Raw genomic sequence first — 20,859 nt, forward strand, 5'->3', positions numbered from 1 at the left:
AACTATCAAAAAGACCCCACAGAGATCCTTCAACGGAAATGGGAGGCAGAGGTGGGACAAATGGACGAACAGGAATGGTATGAGGTGTTGGCATACCTGAGAGAGGTGGCGATCCCATCCAAAATAAAGCTGGTGCAGCTTAAAATACTGCATCGAATATACTACAGTAGATACACGCTTCATAAAATAGGAAAGGCAGTTACTCCACTCTGTCTACGAGGATGTGGCCTCCAGGGCACCTTCTTTCATACTATATGGGACTGTCCGGACATTACTTCGTACTGGAGGGAGGTTATGGCGACGGTCTCCAGGGTTACTTGTCATGATGTCCTGCCAGAGCCACGGATGTGTTTATTGAATGTGTGGGATGCTACGGATCTTAACCATGCTGACCAAACCTGGGTAGCCTTAGGACTGGCATTGGCGAAAAGGAATATCGCGCAACACTGGGGGGCGCAGTCAGCCCCATCCCACATGAGGTGGTGCCGAGACCTAGACAGTGCCATGATGGCGGAGAGGGTGGTGTGTATAAACAGGGGCTGCCCCCGGAGATGGCAGAGGATCTGGGGAAAATGGAACACATTCAGGGGCAATATATGCGAACCCCCCTCATCAGACTTAGAGTCCGAGCTGAGGGAATAAAACAAGGAAATCAGCATACCATACAGAATGACACAAACAGAGACTGGGGAGGATTGGTAGGTAGAGCTGTGAATACTGTGAATGTATGTGGATGTAATTGCATAACAGCACCAAAAAGAGTGTTTAAATTTAATCGCTATGATAATAATCTATGTCATGATACTGCAACCTGTATTGCTAAAAGGTGTCCATTTCATGTTAATAAAAATTGTTTACAAAAAAAAAAAAGTTAATGTCACCGACTGTGAACAGCTTTCCCTTCCTCGAGACTGTATGGCATTATTTAGGTTTACTTTCACTCTACACACTCCAGCAGGCAGCAATGACTGGGGAGAAAATATTTCACCTCAAAATGTATGCCTTCACAAGAAAACCAGTAATTTACACTTTTTGCATGGCTTTCAGTTTCAACAAAAAAGGAATTTGGACAAATGCCAGTGCCAAGTATTCATATAAATTCAATCCCACCACTGCTGCGTATGGGAGCAGGCAGCCATCTCATTACCTGGCTCTATAAAGCGATCCGGGAGCTCACAGACACCACCCTGGACAAACTGCGGGAGACGTGGGAAGACGATGCAGGCAGGGCATTCCATGATGCGGAGTGGCGCAAAGCCCTGGAGTCACCGAAAAAAGTGTCCAGGAACGCGCGCTTTAAAAATATTCAATTTAATATCCTACATCGGGCGTACCTTACCCCAGCCAAACTCCACCGATTTTACCCCGATACACAATTCGAATGTCCCCGCTGCCACCAGGCAGACGCCGACTTCAAACATATGTTTTGGGTCTGCCCAGCCGTACAACGTTTCTGGGGCGGTGTACACCGAGCCGTTCGAGCCGCGACCGAACTCCAGTCCACCCCCACATGGGAGGAATGTGCACTGGGGATCGCCCCGAAGAGGAAATCCGCGAAAGTACAGCGGAAGTTCACCTCCTTGGCCCATCTCCTCGCGAAGAGAAACATCGCAATGCATTGGAGGGCCCCAGAGGGGCCGTCCGGCCCGGCATGGGTGGGCGCGGTACTCAAGTGGGGAGCGGCGGAGGAGGACCTGCTACGAGAGGAGGAAGCGAAGGGCGCCCGCAGACACCCGATATCCATGGAGTGGGCACAACTCCTCATCCTGTTTAAGCAAGCAGACAATACAGGAGACACCCCAGACACGTCACAACCCTCTCCCCGCACCCCGGCGACCCCCCCCGACCACCCCGGATCAACGGAGGACACAAACAACCCATAGGAAAGACAACATACCCAGCAGCGAAGGCATGTGCAGACCCGGTCCCCCGGCTGGGCGTTAAATGGCAATCCGACCACCCGCCCCCTCCCTTCCCCCCTGGGGAGCCTTCAAGCACACCACACACACCTACCACCAACCCGTACATACTGTGTCATAGGAGCACCTCGCCCGCCGGCCTCACATCCCCCCTCCCCCCCTTCCACACTTCACGCACCTCCTCCCTTCCTCCCATAACATACCCAGTTTCGGGGGCCCCCCCCCTACCCCAGGGCCCTTTCCAAACAGCCTCACAGGCGTAGATGATCCCAGTTGGCGGTTTACATTCTGTTGTTCTAGTTACACGACATGCTAGGGAATGTGAGACAAGAGGAGACGCTAGATAGACCGAGATAGGAAGATAAATTCACCCCTGATCGAGACGGCAGATATAGACACGACCAGGGCATTAGACAGGGAGACCAGATGACACCAGCACAGGGGAGGACAGATCTCTCGAACCATCGGGGAAGACCCGATGGCTAATGGACTACAGCTTCCACACACTATGTCTTTCCCAATGACCCAGAATGTTACAATACAGCGATTCAGACTCATATCTGTGAATGTTTCATATGATGTAATATATGCAAAACCCTAATAAAAACATGTCAAAAAAAAAAAAAAAAAAAATTCAATCCCACCACTTTTCAAGATGCATCAGGCTGCGTCATAGTATACAGCATGCATCCATTGCGCAATTCAGGAGTTTACTTTCTGCAACCACTTTACCTGTGTGTACTATCAGTGAATGCCCGTGTGCATCTGCGTGCTTGTGCGCGTAACTGTGAACACAAAGCACAACTCTTTAATTGCATGTGTGTTTTCCCTTTACTTATTTTAAATGAAACCAGATACCTCGGGACAGGGTTAAGTTGACCAGATTAAACAAGCCATAAATCAGCTAGCAGCTTTTCCACAAACGAGAGGCCACTGTAGCTGCAGCTTGACAAGATGAAACTGGCACCTCAAGCCAGGCTGAATAAAAGTATGTTTCAACGCCAATGACCATGTGTGCTTAAAATACAATCTCAACAAATATCACGTTACACTTACCCAGTTTATTGCTGCTGGATTTACCAACCTCAAAATGATAGGCTGCGTTGGCCTTGATGGAATTGGGACTTCAGCTCACACCAACTGTCAGCAGCCGCGCTTTTTCGCAAGTGATGCTAAAACAGTCGTATTTGTCCATGTTAAGAGAAGGGATGAAAACACATCTTCTAAAATCTAAAGTCGAATAGTGTTGGCAGGTTATGAAAGGTGAAAACGCAGTGTGACCCGCTGGTCTTTGATGCCTTGCTTCAGAGAACCCTGCTTGCCCCCGGGAGGCAGATTTTGCAAAGCACCGTCTGCATCTTCACCGCACATAGTGGTTTCCAGGTGAAAGGAACAGATCATTTCAGTGGAGCGCTCTCTCCACACAACAAGGTCCAACTGAAATAGTCACGGCCTTAGACGAGGATCGGAGCTGAAAGGAAGGGCGGTTGCTCGCCAGGTCTCATTGGCGCTATGGATCTTAAAAGTTTATCTGGCCTGGTCAATGCTTCCATGCCAGCAGTGAGAGCCGAACCGACATAATGTTGTTGTATACACGCTGGCATTAATCTTGTCTTGTATATAGAAAGAAGGAGGTTTCCCGTGTATAACCCCCTGTGAGAAAGTGGCTCTATATATACTGTTCACAGATAGGTACAGTGTGTCCACAGTCCCCAGATGTTTGGCAGAGGCTAAAGTTAGATATAACCTTACTGTCCAAAGTGGTAGCTTGGTCGAGCAGTAAGGCAGTATCAGAGGACAGTGTAAAGCATTTGTTGTACCCACTCAGTCAGCAAATGGTCTCACACACTCAAGAACTGAACTCTAGGCCAATGGTTTGTATATAAAAATATATGGTTGTTTTATTTTACAACCAACAAGAGGTATCAAAATGTACTTTCTCAGAATGAGATGCTTTAGTTAAATACTTTGCAAGAGGCAATTGACTTGAAATGCAATAGTTACAGTTTGTTGCAATCGGCAACACAATTTCAAACACAATAATACATTGAGCTCAATGGGAATTTTAAGTTATATGCAATTGATTACTTTCAGGATTACTTTTCTAACTCTAGGACTGGATCCTAGATTCAGTCTTGGAAACAAGGGAGTAAATATGTTTTAGTTACTGTTGTGATTTTTAAGCAATATTTTGCTATTTTAAAAGTTGACAGAAACTTTTTCTGATCAAATTACCAATGTTATCCTATGGAAGGAAATTCACTTAGCAGGTAAGTGGGGTTATGGTTACTTTTTCTAGGTCAGTGTTGGATCCTGGATCCAGCACTAGTGTACCACCTGTAAGCAGTTGAGAAACTGCGTTTAAGTTATACAGGCGATATTTAAGGAATATTTATAAGTTTGCAAAATCAACACTTAAAAGAAATTTCACAGAAAAACAGTCAATGGTTTCCTATGGAAGAAAATTAGAGTTACGGGTAAAGTATGTTCTAGTTTCTTTTGTAATCCAGTGCTGGGCTCCTAGGTTCAGCACTGGGACATCTATCTAAAACAGGTAAGTAATTACGTTTTTATCGTTGGGACGATTTTTAAAGAATATTTGTTAGTTTCAAAAATCGACACTTAGAAATTTTTTCAGCAAAAAGCAGGCAATGATATCCTATGGAAGGAAATTCAAGTTACTGGTAAGTACGGTTAAAATTACTTTTCAGGGTCAGTACTGAGCTACAAGATGCAGCACTGAGGTCTCTCCTGATAACAGGTGAGTAAATCGGAATTCATTGTTCGGCTGATTTTGGATGAATATTTTAAAGTTCCAAAACTCCACACTTAGAAGAATTTCCAAGTGAAACCAGTCAATGTTAGCCTATGGAAGAAAAGTGAGTTATCGGCTTTTAGGTAAGTACTCGACTGGCAGGGTTAAGGTTCTGGGCATAGACTCAGGGGTCTCCCAGGGTCAGGTAGGTACAATTGGTACACCCTCAGCGGCAGCCGGGTGCAGAGGTAGTTAGGCCCAATGTTATCCAATGAGAGGCAGGGGGCCTTAGGTTGGTGGCTGCTGGCAAGCAGGCCACGCGGGTGTGGGAGCTGGGCTCCTGGTCACTTGCTCAGGGTAAATGGGGAAGTAGATTAGGGCATAGGTTGCACTGCCAGGGGCACTCGGGCGGCTGGGTGCAGGGTGCTTTTGAGCCGTCGGGCGCTCAATGTTGTTCAATGGAGATCTTGGAAAGTGAACAAAGGCTGCAGGCTCGGGGACGGAAGAACTTCGGGAGCGACCAACACTTCGAGGGGTAAGCTGGGATCTTGGAGGATAGGTAGGCACCCAGGAGTTGGGCACAAGGGGCCGTGGGGCGCCGGGTGCAGGGGTGTCTTTTGATGTTGGAAAATCTTACCTCCTGCTTGGCGCGGATGGAGGGGTCCCTGGTTCTGAGGCTGCAGGCATCGTCTGGGTCGTCGAGGAGGGTACTTGGGCACTGGATTCCAAGTCAGAATCGCCGGAGGGACATCCTAAGGGTCTTTGTCCACTCAGGCACAGGCCGGGCTTGGCGGGTGCAGAGTGTGCTGGATTCGCGGTTCCTGGCTGGCACCAGGGGTATTGCTGTTTGAGCAGAACCACTGCTCGAGGGAGTCCAGTCTTGGTAGAGTCTCAAGGTGGTCAGGTCCTACGGGGTTTTTGAGGTTGCTGACCACTGAAGGTGCAGGAGTTCCACAGGAGCAGGTTCAAGGATCAACAGGCCGGTAGGGCTGGGGCCAAATCAGTTGGTGTCGTCCTCTTTTTAGCGGCTGCGCGGCATGTCTTCTGGTTTCTTGATCTTCTTGCTTGTTTTCGAATCGGGATCTGAGGAAGGAAGGTTAAGGGTGCCCCTGAATACTAAATTTAGGGGCGTTACAGGTAGGGTGAGGCCAGGGACCAATGGGTCCCTGTCCTGGGGTGAGTACACCCCCTATCCTGCTCCTCTCCAGTGGGAGGGGAGCAGGAGCCTAGCTGTGATTGGGCAGGGTCGGAGCCCAGAGTTGTGCTTCACCTCGCCTCTCCCACCTGAGGGGTGGAGTTGGCACAGGCTGGCACACCCCCTTTCCTAACGTAGGGTTTCCCGCCAGTCTTCTCGCCAGAGTGGGGGTCAGAACCGGTGGGGGCCAGTTGCTGAGTACAGCAAGTGGCCTGAAGAAGCTCACAAAGGCAGCATGCCCATCCTGGGGGAGGAGACCTAGCACCTCGCCCAGGATGTGCATTGTTTCAGGCCCAGGAGAGCGGGGGCTCTCCACCCAGGGGTCCAGCAACATGTCTGCTGTGTGGCATCCTAGGCAGCCTCTCAGACAAGACGTGGATTGTAGGTTAGGTTTCAGGGGGCATCTCTAAGATGCCCTCTGTAGTGCATTTTACATTAAATCCCACACTGGCATCAGTGTGGGCTTAATGTGCTGAGAAGTTTGATATCAAACTTGACAGTCTTCAGTGTAGCCATTATGGTGCTGTGGAGTTCGTAATGACAACCTCCCAGCACCATATACTCTTAATGGCATCACTGCACTTACAGTGCCCAGGAATGGCCCTGGGTACTGTAGGGGCACAGGGCTCATGCACCTGTGTCCTCACCACTGGCATAGGGCACCCAGCTAGAGGGGTGGCTGATGTATGCCAGGGCAGTGGGTTTGTGGGCATGGCACACAGGGATGTGTGCCATGTCGACTCTGTGTTACGTTCTGCACCAGGACACTCAGCCTGCAAAGGCCGTGTGTGTGTGTCAGGGTACAGGGCCCCTAATGGTGGCACAATAAGTGCTGCAGCCCTTATGGGTCTTCTCTGGTCACAATGCCCTGGGTACCTAGGGTACCATTTACCTGGGGCTGACATGTGGCCAGAGATGCCAATTGGGTTTAGGCTTTAGTACAGTTTTTAGGGAATTGAACACAGGCCCTGGGTACCTGATTGGCAGGGACCCAGGGCACACCAAGGAAAAGTGCATCAGGTATCAGGCAAAAAGTGGGGGGGTTACTGCAACAGAAACCCACTTCCTTACACCCCCTCGACTCATTAGTTGTATTAAAAAAACATTTACTTACTGCCCGATCTTGTTTCTGGTGAAGTTCAGAGGACGAACATATGTTCAGAGCAGGGCCAGTGTTTGAAGGTCATGCTACCCGCAGCCTATTTAATATATTAGTCTTTTCTCTGGTGAGTCCTTGCTCTGTACGGGATAGGACTGGTGCTTGAGAGTGTGTCCCCTCAATGCGGCAGGTGGATTAAAAGGATATCTCGTCCTTGCGCCAGTACATTGAACTCCCTCCCTCCTGTAGACTGGAACCGCGCCTAAAGGTTGGTTGCGAGTTCTATGAAACTTCCGGTTCAACGTGAAACTGATCAATCCTACTGCACTGGTCTCAAGCTGTTTTTAGCTTGAAAGAAGCCTCAGGATTGGATAGAGAAGCTAACCCAGCACTCCTTTAGGGACTGGGAGCCTGCCTATGCAATCCCACTGCTGTTTAACACAGCTGCTATAGGTGCAGGCATAATTGCGCATGTTGGGCTGGCTGTAGCTGGACAGCCGGCCAATCCAACATGCGCCCTCTGCACATTAGCCATTATACCTGCTGCAGAACCAGCCCCGCCCCACCCTCACACGCACATCTAAATGGTAATGACTCATGAGACTATTTTATTAATGGTTTACTGCTGTGCTCGCAGCAGGCGGGGCAACGCTCCGCCGCCTTAAGGGAGGAACCGCTACTGCTTGACTGGCCTCTTGATAAAGCACCAAGAGACGGGGCGCCAGGAGATTTCTGTATTTGTAGTGTAACTCCATTGGGTATCCATCAGAGCCTGGTGTTTTCCCAGAGGCCATCTCCAAGTTTGCGTCTCCTATCTCCTCAAGAGTGAGTGGCTCTTCTAGGCCACAAATATCCGTGATATAGAGGTGGGGCAGTGGTATTTCATTATGGATGGGCAAGAGTTTTTCAGCCTGGGTATAGTGGAACACCCTATAGAAAGAGGAGTAATAGTCAGCAAAGATCTGGGTAATAGCCGATGGTCGAACTTTGTACGGCGCCGTGGGCATCCATTATTTTTGGTATAATCCATCCCATCAAGGATCTAGAGGCTAACCAATGCAAGAGTTTACTGTTTCTATCACCCCATCCATATATTATAGTAATGGAGGCCCGCCAGAGTTGCTTTGCCTTATCAAGGGAGTGGACCCTGATCTCTTCACAGAGCAAGGTCAACTCTCTGCCGATGACTCCGTGGTTGGACCCAGAAAGCTGCAGCTCCAGAAGCAAAGCCCGAGCCTCAAGTAGAGGGGCATGGTCAGATATACCCCTTGCTAGTATCTGTACCAACAAGACAGAGTGGATGCCTGTGCCTGGTAGAAACAGCAAATCAATGCGTGAGTGTGTATCATGTGCAGCAGAAGTGTGCGTGTATTGTTTCGCTCTTGGATTCAAAGTTCTCCACACGTCACATAGACCTAAAGTGGATGCCCATCATTGTAAAGAGGTGGGCCCCTCACGTCTAGATTTAGAGGAGGGACCCGCAGAGTCCCATATCGGGTCCATAACCATGTTGAAATCTCCTCCTATAATAGTGAGACACAGTGGGATATGTGATATAAGTTTCGAGACACGAGGCAAGGAAAGCTTCACGCTATGTAGGGCGAGCGTAACTGCACAGGATATTTATGAGGCTACCCTCGAATGTCTCTGGGATAAGCTGATATCGGCCCTGTGAATTCGCCCAAGTTTGAGTCACCACTAGAGGGAAGGAGCATCATAATAGAATTTCCACCCCACAAGACCCTCGGGTATATCCTGCATGATATAACCTGTCAAAACCAGATTGCTTTAGAAACGGATAGTTAGTGCCCATCAGATGTGTCTCCTGAAGCAACGAGATTGAAGGGAAAAAACACTGGGCATATCACAGTACAGCTGTGCGTTTAATCCGGTCCAGAAGACCGTTTACATTCCAAGATAACACCTCATACGGGGCCATGACTAAACAAGAAAAAGATTAAGTGCATGGCCAAGAATATACTTTGACCCTGGACAGGCTGAGGTGCTGAAAGTGGTGTGTATGTGATGTGGTGAAATGAAGTCTATATTGGGACTCTGTGACAACCTTAAAAGGAAAGACATAACAACAATCATGGAAAAACATAAGGCCGCCATAGAACATGGACGCATCCACATTACCCTCCAAGAACTACCCCCCACCCCCAAAGCATCTCTTCCCCTAAACAACAAACCCAAACTGAAAATGAAGTCTTGATAGTGGGTGTGGAGTGATGGACCCCTCCAAATATTTGGATTAGTAGAAATCTGTCAACTAGCCAATGCTTTGTTTTGTGTTATTGCCACCGTGTAATCCGTGGTGGGTCCCAGGATCTGTATGTCCCGACCCTAGACTTTCAGATAAAAGGTGTTTGACTCAGTCTCTCATCATTACCCGGGCCAGCATCTGGGAGGCCTCCACTGGGAGGTCGATCAGTCCCTCGCGGAGCGGCTGGATCGAGGAGTCTGAGCTGCCAGAGGGGAGAGGGGGAGACAGTCCTAATACTGCATCTCATGCGGCAGGATCTTGTGCGGATCCTTTACTGATGGGCATTCCTGGCTAAAGCAGCCCCAGAAGCGCAACCAGTCGAAGGAAGGAAAGCTCCAGTCAGACGTGGTATCTGTTTTTCTTCTGTGAGACAATCCCATGCGGCTTTAGGTGCGTCAAAGAAATGAGTCTTGCTTTCAAATATCACTTTGAGGCGTGCAGGGAAAAGGAGAGCTTAGGAGAGCCACAGGGCTCGTAGTTTTTGTTTGACAGATTCATAGGATCTACGGCGGGCCTGCACTTCCCTCGTATAGTCCGGGAAGATCAAGATTTTGGAGTTCTGGTAGCAGAGGTCAAGTTGTGAACGAGCTTCCCTTAGGATAGAATCTCTGTCCTTGAAGTTAAAGAACCATGCAATCATATGCCTGCGTATTGCGCCATGAGGGGGTTCAGGAGCAAGTGCTCTGAGGGGCGAACCAGGACGAGAATTTATCAGTTGGCATCCATGTTTTGATCCATTCCTCCAAAGATTCGTCTGGTCGATTGTGTTCTGCTGTCCTCCGGGAAGCCCACCAGATGTAAGATGCAGTTATTCCTTTTGGATCAATTCTTTGCATCTTTGGCCCGGTGGAATTCATTGGTACGAGTGAGAAGACGGGCAACAGTGGCCATATATCATGGCAGGGCTTAAAGAACTGACAAACACTCTTCTTGGGATCACACTCTTCCCTATAAATGTAAAAATCTTGGGTACTCAGACGTAGCATTCACCTAACCTTCTGACAATGACCAAGCATATTCCTTTCTAAGACAGCTGTAGATGTCATTTTCAAATGCCTGGCGGAGGCGAAATTGTACATAAGCGTCTAATTTCAGAGGAGTCAATTTTAATGACTGTGGATAAATATCCTCCGAACTCAACATGTCCTAAAAAGAGACCTTTCTTGGGGTTCTGGAGCGACTGGGTTATCCCCAAAAGTCAGGGTCACCAAGGCTGTTGATCTTGAAACCGATACGGGTCACCTGCTTGGTCATCAGAGTTGGGCAAAGGGGTTGGACAGGTTGACGGCTTGTGAGGTTCTTGGTCAGATTATACCAGCCGGTAACCGCTTTAACATTTCGGCCACAAATAGCAATTTGAGTTTTTCAAAAGCATCTGGGGGGACAGCGGAATCGATGCTGCCCATATTCGTGTGTGAAAGGAGCCAAAGTCTTTGTGAGGTTCCCTAGTGACTATGTTGTGATTAAGAGTTCTCCTTCCTCTCATGAAAGGATGGTCCAAGCACTGTAATCAACAATTGTGGAATTATAATAAATGCCTACTCAGCGGATTTAGTGCCAGACTTCTCATATGAAGGTGCTTCTAAGAATATGCTGTAAAGTGTCAGATTGCTTCCTTAGCACAACAATATGCATCTTATTGTAGTCCTGCAAGGTCTGGTGCTGTGAGGGATAAAAGGAAATGGCAACAGCAAATCAGAGCACAGACTGAGGGTGTCAATAGTCAAAGATGTTGGTTGAACTCTCTCATAAACTACTGTGCTCCTAAACTCCCAGATGCGGAGAATGAAGGTGAACACTCTGCCACTTCATCAAGGCACCCAGAGTTCCAGGACAAAGAAGAAAGATGGTGTTAAACGGAGCCGCAGGCCTGAGGCTGAAAGCTCACAGAGCCTGGAATGAACGAGGTCCAAACCCTGAAGGTAGCTGAAACAAGAGGTCTGCACAGTGCTAAAGGCTCAAGCACTGCAGGGATAACAAAATATAAATCTCACTGTAAGAAGAGGTATTATTAAACATCTATACAAGCAAGGTAAGATACAAACCAATGATATATGGAGACAAGAATTAGTGCAAGAGTAAGACAATAAAACAAAAGAACAGAATTGCCATAAAAAGATAAGAGGATCAAGATGACCCATATCCCAGGTCTGCAGGATAGCATAGAAAGAGGCTCTGCACAGGATTTCTATGATGTCTGTGGGCCTATTTTCTCCCCATATGACTGGCCTTGAGCTATCCTGGCTATTGAGGTTTGTTCCTGTTATAATGCTTTTTAGGCTGCAGTTTTAGAGTAGTAAAGAAAAAGCAGCAAAATACTAAACTTCTGTCCTGACTAAGAAGTGTTTAGTAAGCTAGCTTTTCTACTAGTTCAACATTTCTGGTTGCTTGCTCACTGAAACAAGGTGGACATGTACATTTGGTAAAAAGGTAGTTATGGATCAATGAGTGAGCACATACAGAGGGTCAGCAAAACTGATGTGGCCAAACTCCCGAGATGATGAAAACTTGGACCAATCACAGTAAACGTAGTGAGCTGGGACAGCCTTGAACCTTTTGAATTACATTGAGCAAAGGATAGTGGCCAGTTTGTCGTAACTTTTTGCTGGTGAAGGAGCTCTTCAGGGAAGCAGGTTAGCGCAAGGAAATGTAAGACCAGGCTTACATGCAGCGGGGAAGAGAAATGGAAATGGCAACCAGGCAATGGACAAATATTGCTTCCTCATCAGGATGTACGGCTCTGAATATAAAGGGTCTTTATCCCATGTGCAAACCAACTGTCACTGCTTTTCACAACACAATGCTTCAAGTTTGTAACCCGTGCGGTAGCAATTTTAATTGAATACCTTTAAATGTGACGCACCTTTAAACCTTAAATTGCATGTGAATGATGAATTATAAACAGAAAACGCACTCGGATTACACCTGCAGTCTTATAAACTGCCCTTTGTCACACTGGTAACAATTCAAAACTCAAACAGGCTTTAAAATGGAACAGTTTTTTATTTCCAAGTCAAGATAGATGCCTATTTTTTATGAATTAGAGAAGTGTGGCAGGAAAACCTTGGTAGAATTCCTTTCACTTTTATTCTGTTTTGGTGGTAAGCCAGTAAATCTGAGGGAAAGTCTGGGGTGAAAGGGACTGAGTGTAGAGGAGTCGGCCTAAGCGTCTTGGTCAAAAGACCAGATGCGATGTTAAGGTACTTGTTAAGATACTTCAATACTTGAAAGTTGTATCAGCAATACACCACGTTTTTCATAGTTTAAGATAAATAACGGTCACCTTTATCAATGTCTCCACTCGTCTGAAAAGATTAGTTGCATCAACAGACATTAAATGCATATTCGTCAGTTATACACATGGTAGGCAACATTATCATGATTAATGAGAGCTACAAAGGTTTCAAGGAGAGTAAAACAAAAAAAATAATTGACCTCCAAGTCCCCCCTTTTACTGGGAATGTTTTTCATGGTAAAGTATTTTGAATGTTAAGTCTGAGCTGTGACGAAAAACTTGATTTAAACCAACACAGCACGTAAAATGTGAAACGCATAGAAATGGATTGCACGTGATACTATACTGACTGTGTCAAATGCCACTAAGAAAGCTAACAAAATGTAAATGTTCTAGCTATAAATAATGGCAAAAAAGGGACCACTCCAACTTCTTCCTGGTAAAACTATAATTGGTAAACATTCAAGACGTTAAATAGTCTCTGAATTAATTTGCAGCAAAAACTGAAAGCCGGAGTTTGTAAATATTTATCAATGCATGTACATATGAGACTATTTCCAGTACAATTTTATATATCCTGTTTTTCCCCCTATGCGTATTATGTTAAAATCTCTGTGTATGTGTATCTCTTATTTGTGGTCATGTATCTGCATATTTAGATATTTTCCTCCTACTGCAGAGAAGAATAAAAAATTACTAATCTCCATAAACCTCATCAAGCCACCACCATATGACTCATCCTATTCCTCTTCTAAAATTTCCTTTACCTCCACTTTAACTCATCTCAAACCACTTTAACTACTGTGAACTCCCAAACAACTCCTTCCAAATTCTTCCCTCCGCTATCTATCCTCTATCCTATTCATCCAACTAACAGAATCCCATGTCTACTGCTACCACCACTCCCAATAACAATTTATATTTCCTCCTCCTAATCCACCACTAATCCACCTTTGGGTTTCAGAGTAGCTTGCTGCCTGCCAGAAAGCGCTTCAACACCTCGTATGGGGTAGTAAGCACTATATAAATACAATTACAATAACAAAAAAAGAAGAATACAGAAGCCTCTCCTTGATTTCATCTCTATTCAAACAAAGCAGAGAAAGTGGCGACAATCCTTTAGTTCACCCAGCAATGCGACACGGTATGCAAACTTACTTTTCCCACTCCCTGTAATCTCGAGGTGTTTTCTTCTTTTTTACCAATGTATTTCCTGGTGTTTTATTCTGTAACAGAAACATAGACAACAAAGTCAATACAAAAGTAAACACCACTCTTTCTTATAAACGTATGATTGGGTGAAACTGTAACTGCTTTATATTGCCTTCTTCCATCAGCATTTTCCATGCCATTATTTGACATTGCTGTATACAGAAGCCAATTTAAGGTAATATTATACTATACGTATAAGGAAAGTAACGGAAGGAGGCAGCTTGGGCGGGAGCACTACTCAAATGGGGTGCAGCAGAGGAAGAGACACTACGAGAGGAAGAGGTAAAGGGCACCCGTAAACATCCAATATCCATGGAATGGGCGCAGCTCCTAATTCACTTCAAGCAGGAGCAGGCAGATGGGGAAACACGGGAAATGACGCAGCCTGCTCCCCACACCCCCTCCCTTTCCCCCACCACTCAGGACCCAATAACAATGATAGCGGTACAATAGAAAAGTAGAAGAATCAACTAGGAGAGATGGGCGAGACCCCCTGAGTTTATCGCTCGCCCTTATGAAGGCCCACTTCCCCCCTAGATCACCTCGGGACGCATCCGACGTACCTACACACAGTCAACGCGCCACCCACCACGACCGCTTATCCTTGCCCGCCCTACATGTACTCCCCCCTCTCATGCTCCTCTTATTCATTTCCCTCCTCCCCCTTTTTTCTTTATCCTTCTTTATCGTTTTTCCTCTCCTTCCCACAGTTCATAGTTATTTCCATCGGCAGTTCAAAAACCGATACACTAGTTAAACGGAATAGATGTTCACATACGTCATAAGGGAAGAGCTACATAGACAGAAACGGGGAGAACGAGCTAACCCTAGCTATCACGTGACACACCGGTACAGTCGCAATGGTGTACAATACAGCCCATTGGAACAAACCAGTAGTAGATTTACGATCTTAGCAAGGTCAAGGGGTTCCAGGGACTAGGCAACCAATGCAATCACCCTTTGTAAACAGTAATGATACTTTACAATGATGTAAAAAGTGATTAATCGAGGATATATTTGATGTACATTATGGAATGTTGTATGCAAAACCCTAACAAAAAAATTCAAACAAAAAAAAGGAAGGTAACGGATTTCCAAAATCTGCATTTTTAGTCCTACATAACACTTACAAAGGGAAGCTCTATATTTCTCAAATGTGTGTGTAATTAATTATCTTCTATACAACAGATAATTTATTTGTACACTTACAAACTAAAGAACTGACACCACTATGCTGCACTGTCAACACTCCACACACGTATCTAAGGGACAAGTGATTTAAAGCTGAAAATTAACATACAGAGTTTTTTTAACCTCTTCCCCGCTCATGACGGAACCACTCCGTCATGAGCCACGGTTGCGCTGTGCTCATGACGGAGTGGTTCCGTCATGCTGCGGCCGTTGGCGCCCGCTCCGCCCACGCAGCGCTAATTCCCCGCCTGTGCGGGCGATTAGCGCAGTGGGCGGAGACGTGACAGAACCACTCCGTCATGAGCACAGCTCAACCGTGACTCGTGACGGAGTGGTTCCGTCACGAGCACAGCGGACCCGCAACTGCCCCCAACCCCCCCCAGCGCCGCGGCGGAATACCTGCCGCGGCGAAGGGGTTAATTATGATTATTTAATCCAATAACTGTATACTTTTAATAGTGGTAGATCATTTGTTTGTGTAAACCAACAGGAAAATTGCAGTAGAGAGATGTGTACAATGTATTTTTTTCAATAATTTAAAATTACCTTGACATCTGAAGCACAGCTTTTAGTACTACGAACTGGTGGCACATTTTCTAGACTTTCTTCAAATGCATTTTCCATTTTCTGAAAATTAATTGTTTTTTCCTTTGCTTTAATATCAGTTAGCCAGTCCTAAAAAAGAGCAAACCATTACTTGATTACATTACCAGATAACGCAAAAGAATGGCCATGGGAAACAGTACTGTGATTCCACATCAGTGACCAGGGTTGCTTCATCCTTTCAAACTCCCACCACTGAGGACTATTGGAACTAACCACATACTGGTCTAAAATAGTAAATAAAATCAATTCACACTGGAAAATTTAATGTTAGCACACATATCGCAATTAAATGGACTGTGATGAAAATGGCCTTCCCAGGTACATTTCAGAAAGTCAAAGCCACGGAGGTTTGTCACAGGTAAAAGTGCTAGATAAATACAGGGGCATGTTGTTTTTGGTGTGCTAAAAACGTGTAAATAGGGGGTATTTATCACACCTCACTAAATTATATTTCATCGGGTGCGATAAATATTGCACAGGTGCACTCGTATATGGCCTTACAGTGCTACGTGGCACTTAACTTAAATATCACAGATTACATTATGCAGATTACAATATGGTATCAGGTATGTTTACAGCCCGGCACTGTTACTGGGGCAGCTGCGTAACGCTTCTACCTTGTCCTAGAGTGTCTGCCACCTGAACCCTGTGTGTGTAACTGGAGAGATGCCTGGGTGGGGTCTGTGAGCTCAATGTGGGGAGAGATGGGTGTGGTTCATCGAGGCCAGTGATGGGTGGGGTATGTGACCTTAATGTGGGGAGAGATGGGTGTGATTCATCGAGGCCAGTGAAGTGCTCCAATAGTGTTGAATTTGTCGTGCCGCAGCTACATAGGCATGCACATTTAAGACAGCTGTTAAGCAGTGTTAAGGGGCTGATTATGACTTTGATGGTTAGACTGCTACACTAATATCGGTGGCAGTCCAACTGCCTGATTAGGAGTGGGGCTGTCAGACTGCCACAAGACCACTGCCACCGACAGGATCGTGGATCCTGCGGTGGTGTTGGTCTGGGAATCGGCAGTGTCCGGCGGAAGTGTACTGCAGCAGTGCAGAGGCAGGCAACCTGTTCAGGGGGGAACCCCGCCATGGAAAGGCTGTCGGAATGGCATGCTAGGGAACCCATTTCAAAGTATGGCGAGGGCACACGTTATGCCTCTACTTCCAGCACTGTCGTGGGTGCACTGTGTGCCATCCACGACAAGGTGCAAGGCACACAGTGCACCAACATGCTGATGGCGCTTCCACAGCTGCAGGATATGCTACAGGCTCTTCCTATGAGCCAAGCATTACCTCACTGAGGCGGTCATGTCAAAATAGGGTAGTTGGGATGCCGCTGCCTTGATAGCAGTCTCCCGAACGCCGACATTACAGCCTGGCGGTCCAATCGCTAGGTTCATAATTAGGCCCGAAGGGTCACTAATGTTTGCTACATAACCCAGAGAGATGTAAATCAGACTAAAGGTCACTAACATTTCACACACAACCTAGAGAGATGTAAATCAGACTAAGAGTGGCTAACTTTCACATATAACCTGGATAATATTAATAATTCCACATTTGTAAAGCACAAACCTATTACCCCTAAGGGTATCCAGGTGCTGGGGGGCTATCGGGGAGATTAAGTGAGCTATTTATTGCTCACAGTCTCATGATGCTGAGCTGCTGCCAGCACTGTGGTGTAGTTCCTAGGACCCCCAAGGACCTGCGCGTTTTGGATGACCTAAACTTTGTGCTTGGTGTGCAGACAGACTCTGGACCCCCCTACAGGATGAGTCAGTCATTAGACCAGCTAGCTCTACAGTGCCACTACCACCCCCTTGTATTCTACAGTGGTGTATGTAGTTTCTGGCAACCACTGAACATGAAAACCCTGATTCCTCAGGTATTGTGGAAAACAATACGGTATCTTTCGCTCAGTCACTCGTGCTTACTTTTCTCAGAATACACATAGAATGACGATTGGAACGGTTTCAATAATTATTTATTGGTCAAATGTTAGCCTAGTATGAAACATATTCGCTGCGACAATCAAAAGACAGGAGCAGGCAAATGTGAGCGCTAGCACCAATATCGTAAATAGTAGATACATTTCTACCATAGTCCTAATAAGATGAATAAAAGCACATTATATAAAACAATATCATTGGCATACTCCTACGATGCGTAGCCTACCTAAATGTGCCTAGATATGTAGGTGAAGTATGTGTATGTAAGTACTAGGATATATCCTAATGGATCCAAGAATTCCCCGGGGAAGCGTAAACCCCTCACCTGAAGGTTCTGAATGAAGGACCCCGTCTCTGCGTCGAGGATGACACCCCGCAAGGGATGTCAGGTCTCTGCTTGTCGAAGGATCAACCTGTAGAGTCTCGGTCCAGCCTGGAAGGAATTCTCCTCTACTTTGTAAGGGGGAGTGAGAGTCTTTTATACTAAAGTGGTCACTCCAGGGTTTCTTCTAGAATCAATATGTTTTGAAAACATTCACTAATCTTTCGCTAATCCCTTTCTAAACAAAAAAGATCATACACAGCTGGCTGTTGGCCATGGAAGAAAAAAAAGTGGTAACCCTTATACAGAATAAATCTGCCGTGTCTGGGGACATGTTTATGTACATCAGGTACAGGGATTAAGATAGGGTACCGAGAACCTGGTGTCGAAGAGACAGAAGTCGCTGCATAACACCTCTCCCACCTGGAGAGATGTTAATCAGACTAAAAGTCGCTAACGTTTCACACATTACAAGGAGAGATGTAAATCAGACTAAGGGTCACTAACATTTCACATATAACCTGGAAAGATGTAAATCAGATTACAGGTCACTAACGTTTCCCATATAACTAGGAGAGATGTAAATTAGACTATGGGTCACTAACGTTTCACACATAACCATGAGAGATGTAATTCAGACTAGAGGTTGCTAACGTTTCACACATAACCTGGAGAGACATAAATCACACTAAGGGTAGCTAACATTTCACACATAACCAGGAAAGACGTAAATCAGACTAAGGGTCACTAACATTTCACACCTAACCAGAAGAGAGGTCAATCAAACTAAGGGTCAATAACGATTCGCACATAACCCTGAGAGATGTAAACTAGGCTACGGGTCTACAACGATTCACACATAACTTGGTGTGGGCGCCCGAGTGATTGTTCATAACGGAAGGTCTATAAACTGTATTTATACAGTGCTTACTACCCCCGACGAGGATTCGTTGACTTAGTGTTGTGCTATAAATACGCATAGAAAGAGAGAGAACACATGATTTTATTTAATAGTTTAAGCCAGATATCAGCCTATCACAAGGAGGATTGTTAGACACCAACATTTCCTGATCCCCAATCATGATGTCTCTCACGAGAACAAGCTGCAATGCAATGCACAGGGTTAAACAAATGAAAAAGACAGATGTTTGGTAGAGGGTGGTTAGTCATGAAGTAATGATTCTGGATTGCCAAACAGTTTATTAATGGCTCCCTCCCTGGGTACAGAGTTTATTGTTCCTACTGTAACAAAGACTTAAGGAAGCAGTCACAGTGGAAGAATCCTGGAGGTGGCAAGAGGACGGATCGGCGGAGTTTCTCACACCAGCAAACAGAGCCTCTACATACATCTGGATCAAATCAGTCAATGCAAACTCAGTGAGACGTCTACTGTCCAGTCTACATGTCCTGCACAGATTCAGTCTAATTCACAATTATACAGACCACATCACAATGAAACAGGCATAAATCCTTTTTGAAAAGACAGGATAAAAATTATCTATTGCTAGGATATGATTGCACATCCTGGTGCAGATTAAAATTGACCTTTAAACCAGGGAAACATATTTATACTTGGAGGGGAAACCATTACCACACAGTAATAGCTGTGAAAAAATATCCTATTCAAATAGAAAGAAGGTACTGAAACTATGCAGAAGTCTAGGACTGCTTATTCTTAGCAAGAAGAGGAAAAGCAATGTCATCAGTCAATTTACATTCAACTCAACTCAGAGCGGCAGGATGACAAAATATAAGAACACTGATCCAAGATTAGTGGCAGAGAACATTAACCATCTCAGCCCACTATCAAATAGTTATGTACAAAGAAATTCAACTCAAAACTGTGAAACAAAAATGTCAACACCCAAAAACGTTTATAATCTTTCTCCTACATTTGTCTGGACACCGGAAGGGAACAACCTATTTTTGGTTATCGTTCACCCCCAATGTCTTAAGATGCATGGGCAGTGACAACCTTATAAACTTAAAATCACACGGCAGGCCATATAACCCCAGCTGCCCGCGATACAATTAAAACCTTGCCCAGTGCAACAACAGAATCACTAAAATACAAAACCCCAAAAAATTCAAGACAATTATTAATCAGATACATAGTTTGTAAAAAGTAAAAAAAATTAAATGAAAGCAAAAACAGAAAAACCTGCCAAACCTGGAAAACGAGCATCAAAGTCAGATACGGCAATAAATAGCAATTCCTTCTGGGATCTAAAAGGTAAACTGAAAACAAGTGGGAACCCACAACTAGCGATCCAACATTTTCCGGCATGAACAGACCACTTTAGACATCTATACAGACATATCCCCGCTGAAAACCAGAATAGCATTCTCACCAGATTGAATATCCAGCACGAATTAAAGACCAGCAGAAATCCATAGACAAACATGTAACTGTAGGGGAATTGAAAACTAAAAGTAAAAGATTCAAGTGAGTCAGATGAAATACTAAACAAGTTGCTCAACACAGCTCACACCAAATTCCAAAATGCATTAGTAAACATTTCAATATCACACTACAATCAGGACATTTCTTAGACATGTGATCTCAAGGGCTCCTGTTTTCAAATATGTTGATGAACTGAATCCAAACTACAGGGAAATCTGTGTAAACAGTAAAATAAGCAACCGTTTTTTGCCATCTTAAGAATCACAGAATGCGGAGTTACCTAGCTGACAGTAACATTTTACATCGGAGCCATATCGGTTTGCTACTCAAATATAAACCAGAAACCATATTCTTCACATTACAGACTCTTACCAGTAAACTTGTAAAGAACACAAATGAGGAAACCTATTGCTCGATCTTTTGAATTCTGAAAGGAATTTGATTCAATCTGGCACCAGAACTAGAAACCAAGTTACTCTAAGTTGGAATGGAAAGGCGAGCCAGACAAGGATGCAATCTCAACTCACAAATCGCTACAAGGTGCACCATACAGGGGACTTTTCCATTCAAACAATGATGTAGAAGGCTTTTTCTGGAAATATCTTTGCTGCCAGTTTTGTACCTTCAGAAGCACGTATTATGTGCCCAGGGTAAGTGTAGTATGTGGTGTGCTCAACTTCTGTGCCATTAAGAATCTATATTTGTTT

General features: G+C 45.3%; 1 protein-coding gene across 3 annotated transcripts in view; it reads right to left on the minus strand.

Moving 5' to 3' along the window:
• The window catches only part of SPAG1 (sperm associated antigen 1), a 1,022,992-nt gene that overhangs the window by 850,147 nt on the left and 151,986 nt on the right, over positions 1-20,859 (minus strand). For all 3 annotated transcript variants that reach the window (XM_085605177.1, XM_085605176.1, XM_085605178.1), the window contains 2 exons: positions 15,419-15,547; positions 13,628-13,695 (listed from right to left, as the gene is read on the minus strand). In XM_085605177.1, the coding sequence (XP_085461303.1) occupies positions 13,628-13,695; positions 15,419-15,547 (197 nt within the window). The remainder of the gene's footprint in view (positions 1-13,627; positions 13,696-15,418; positions 15,548-20,859) is intronic.

The sequence above is a fragment of the Triturus cristatus genome, chromosome 5_1 (assembly GCF_964204655.1).
Source record: "Triturus cristatus chromosome 5_1, aTriCri1.1, whole genome shotgun sequence".
Taxonomy (NCBI): domain Eukaryota; kingdom Metazoa; phylum Chordata; class Amphibia; order Caudata; family Salamandridae; genus Triturus; species Triturus cristatus.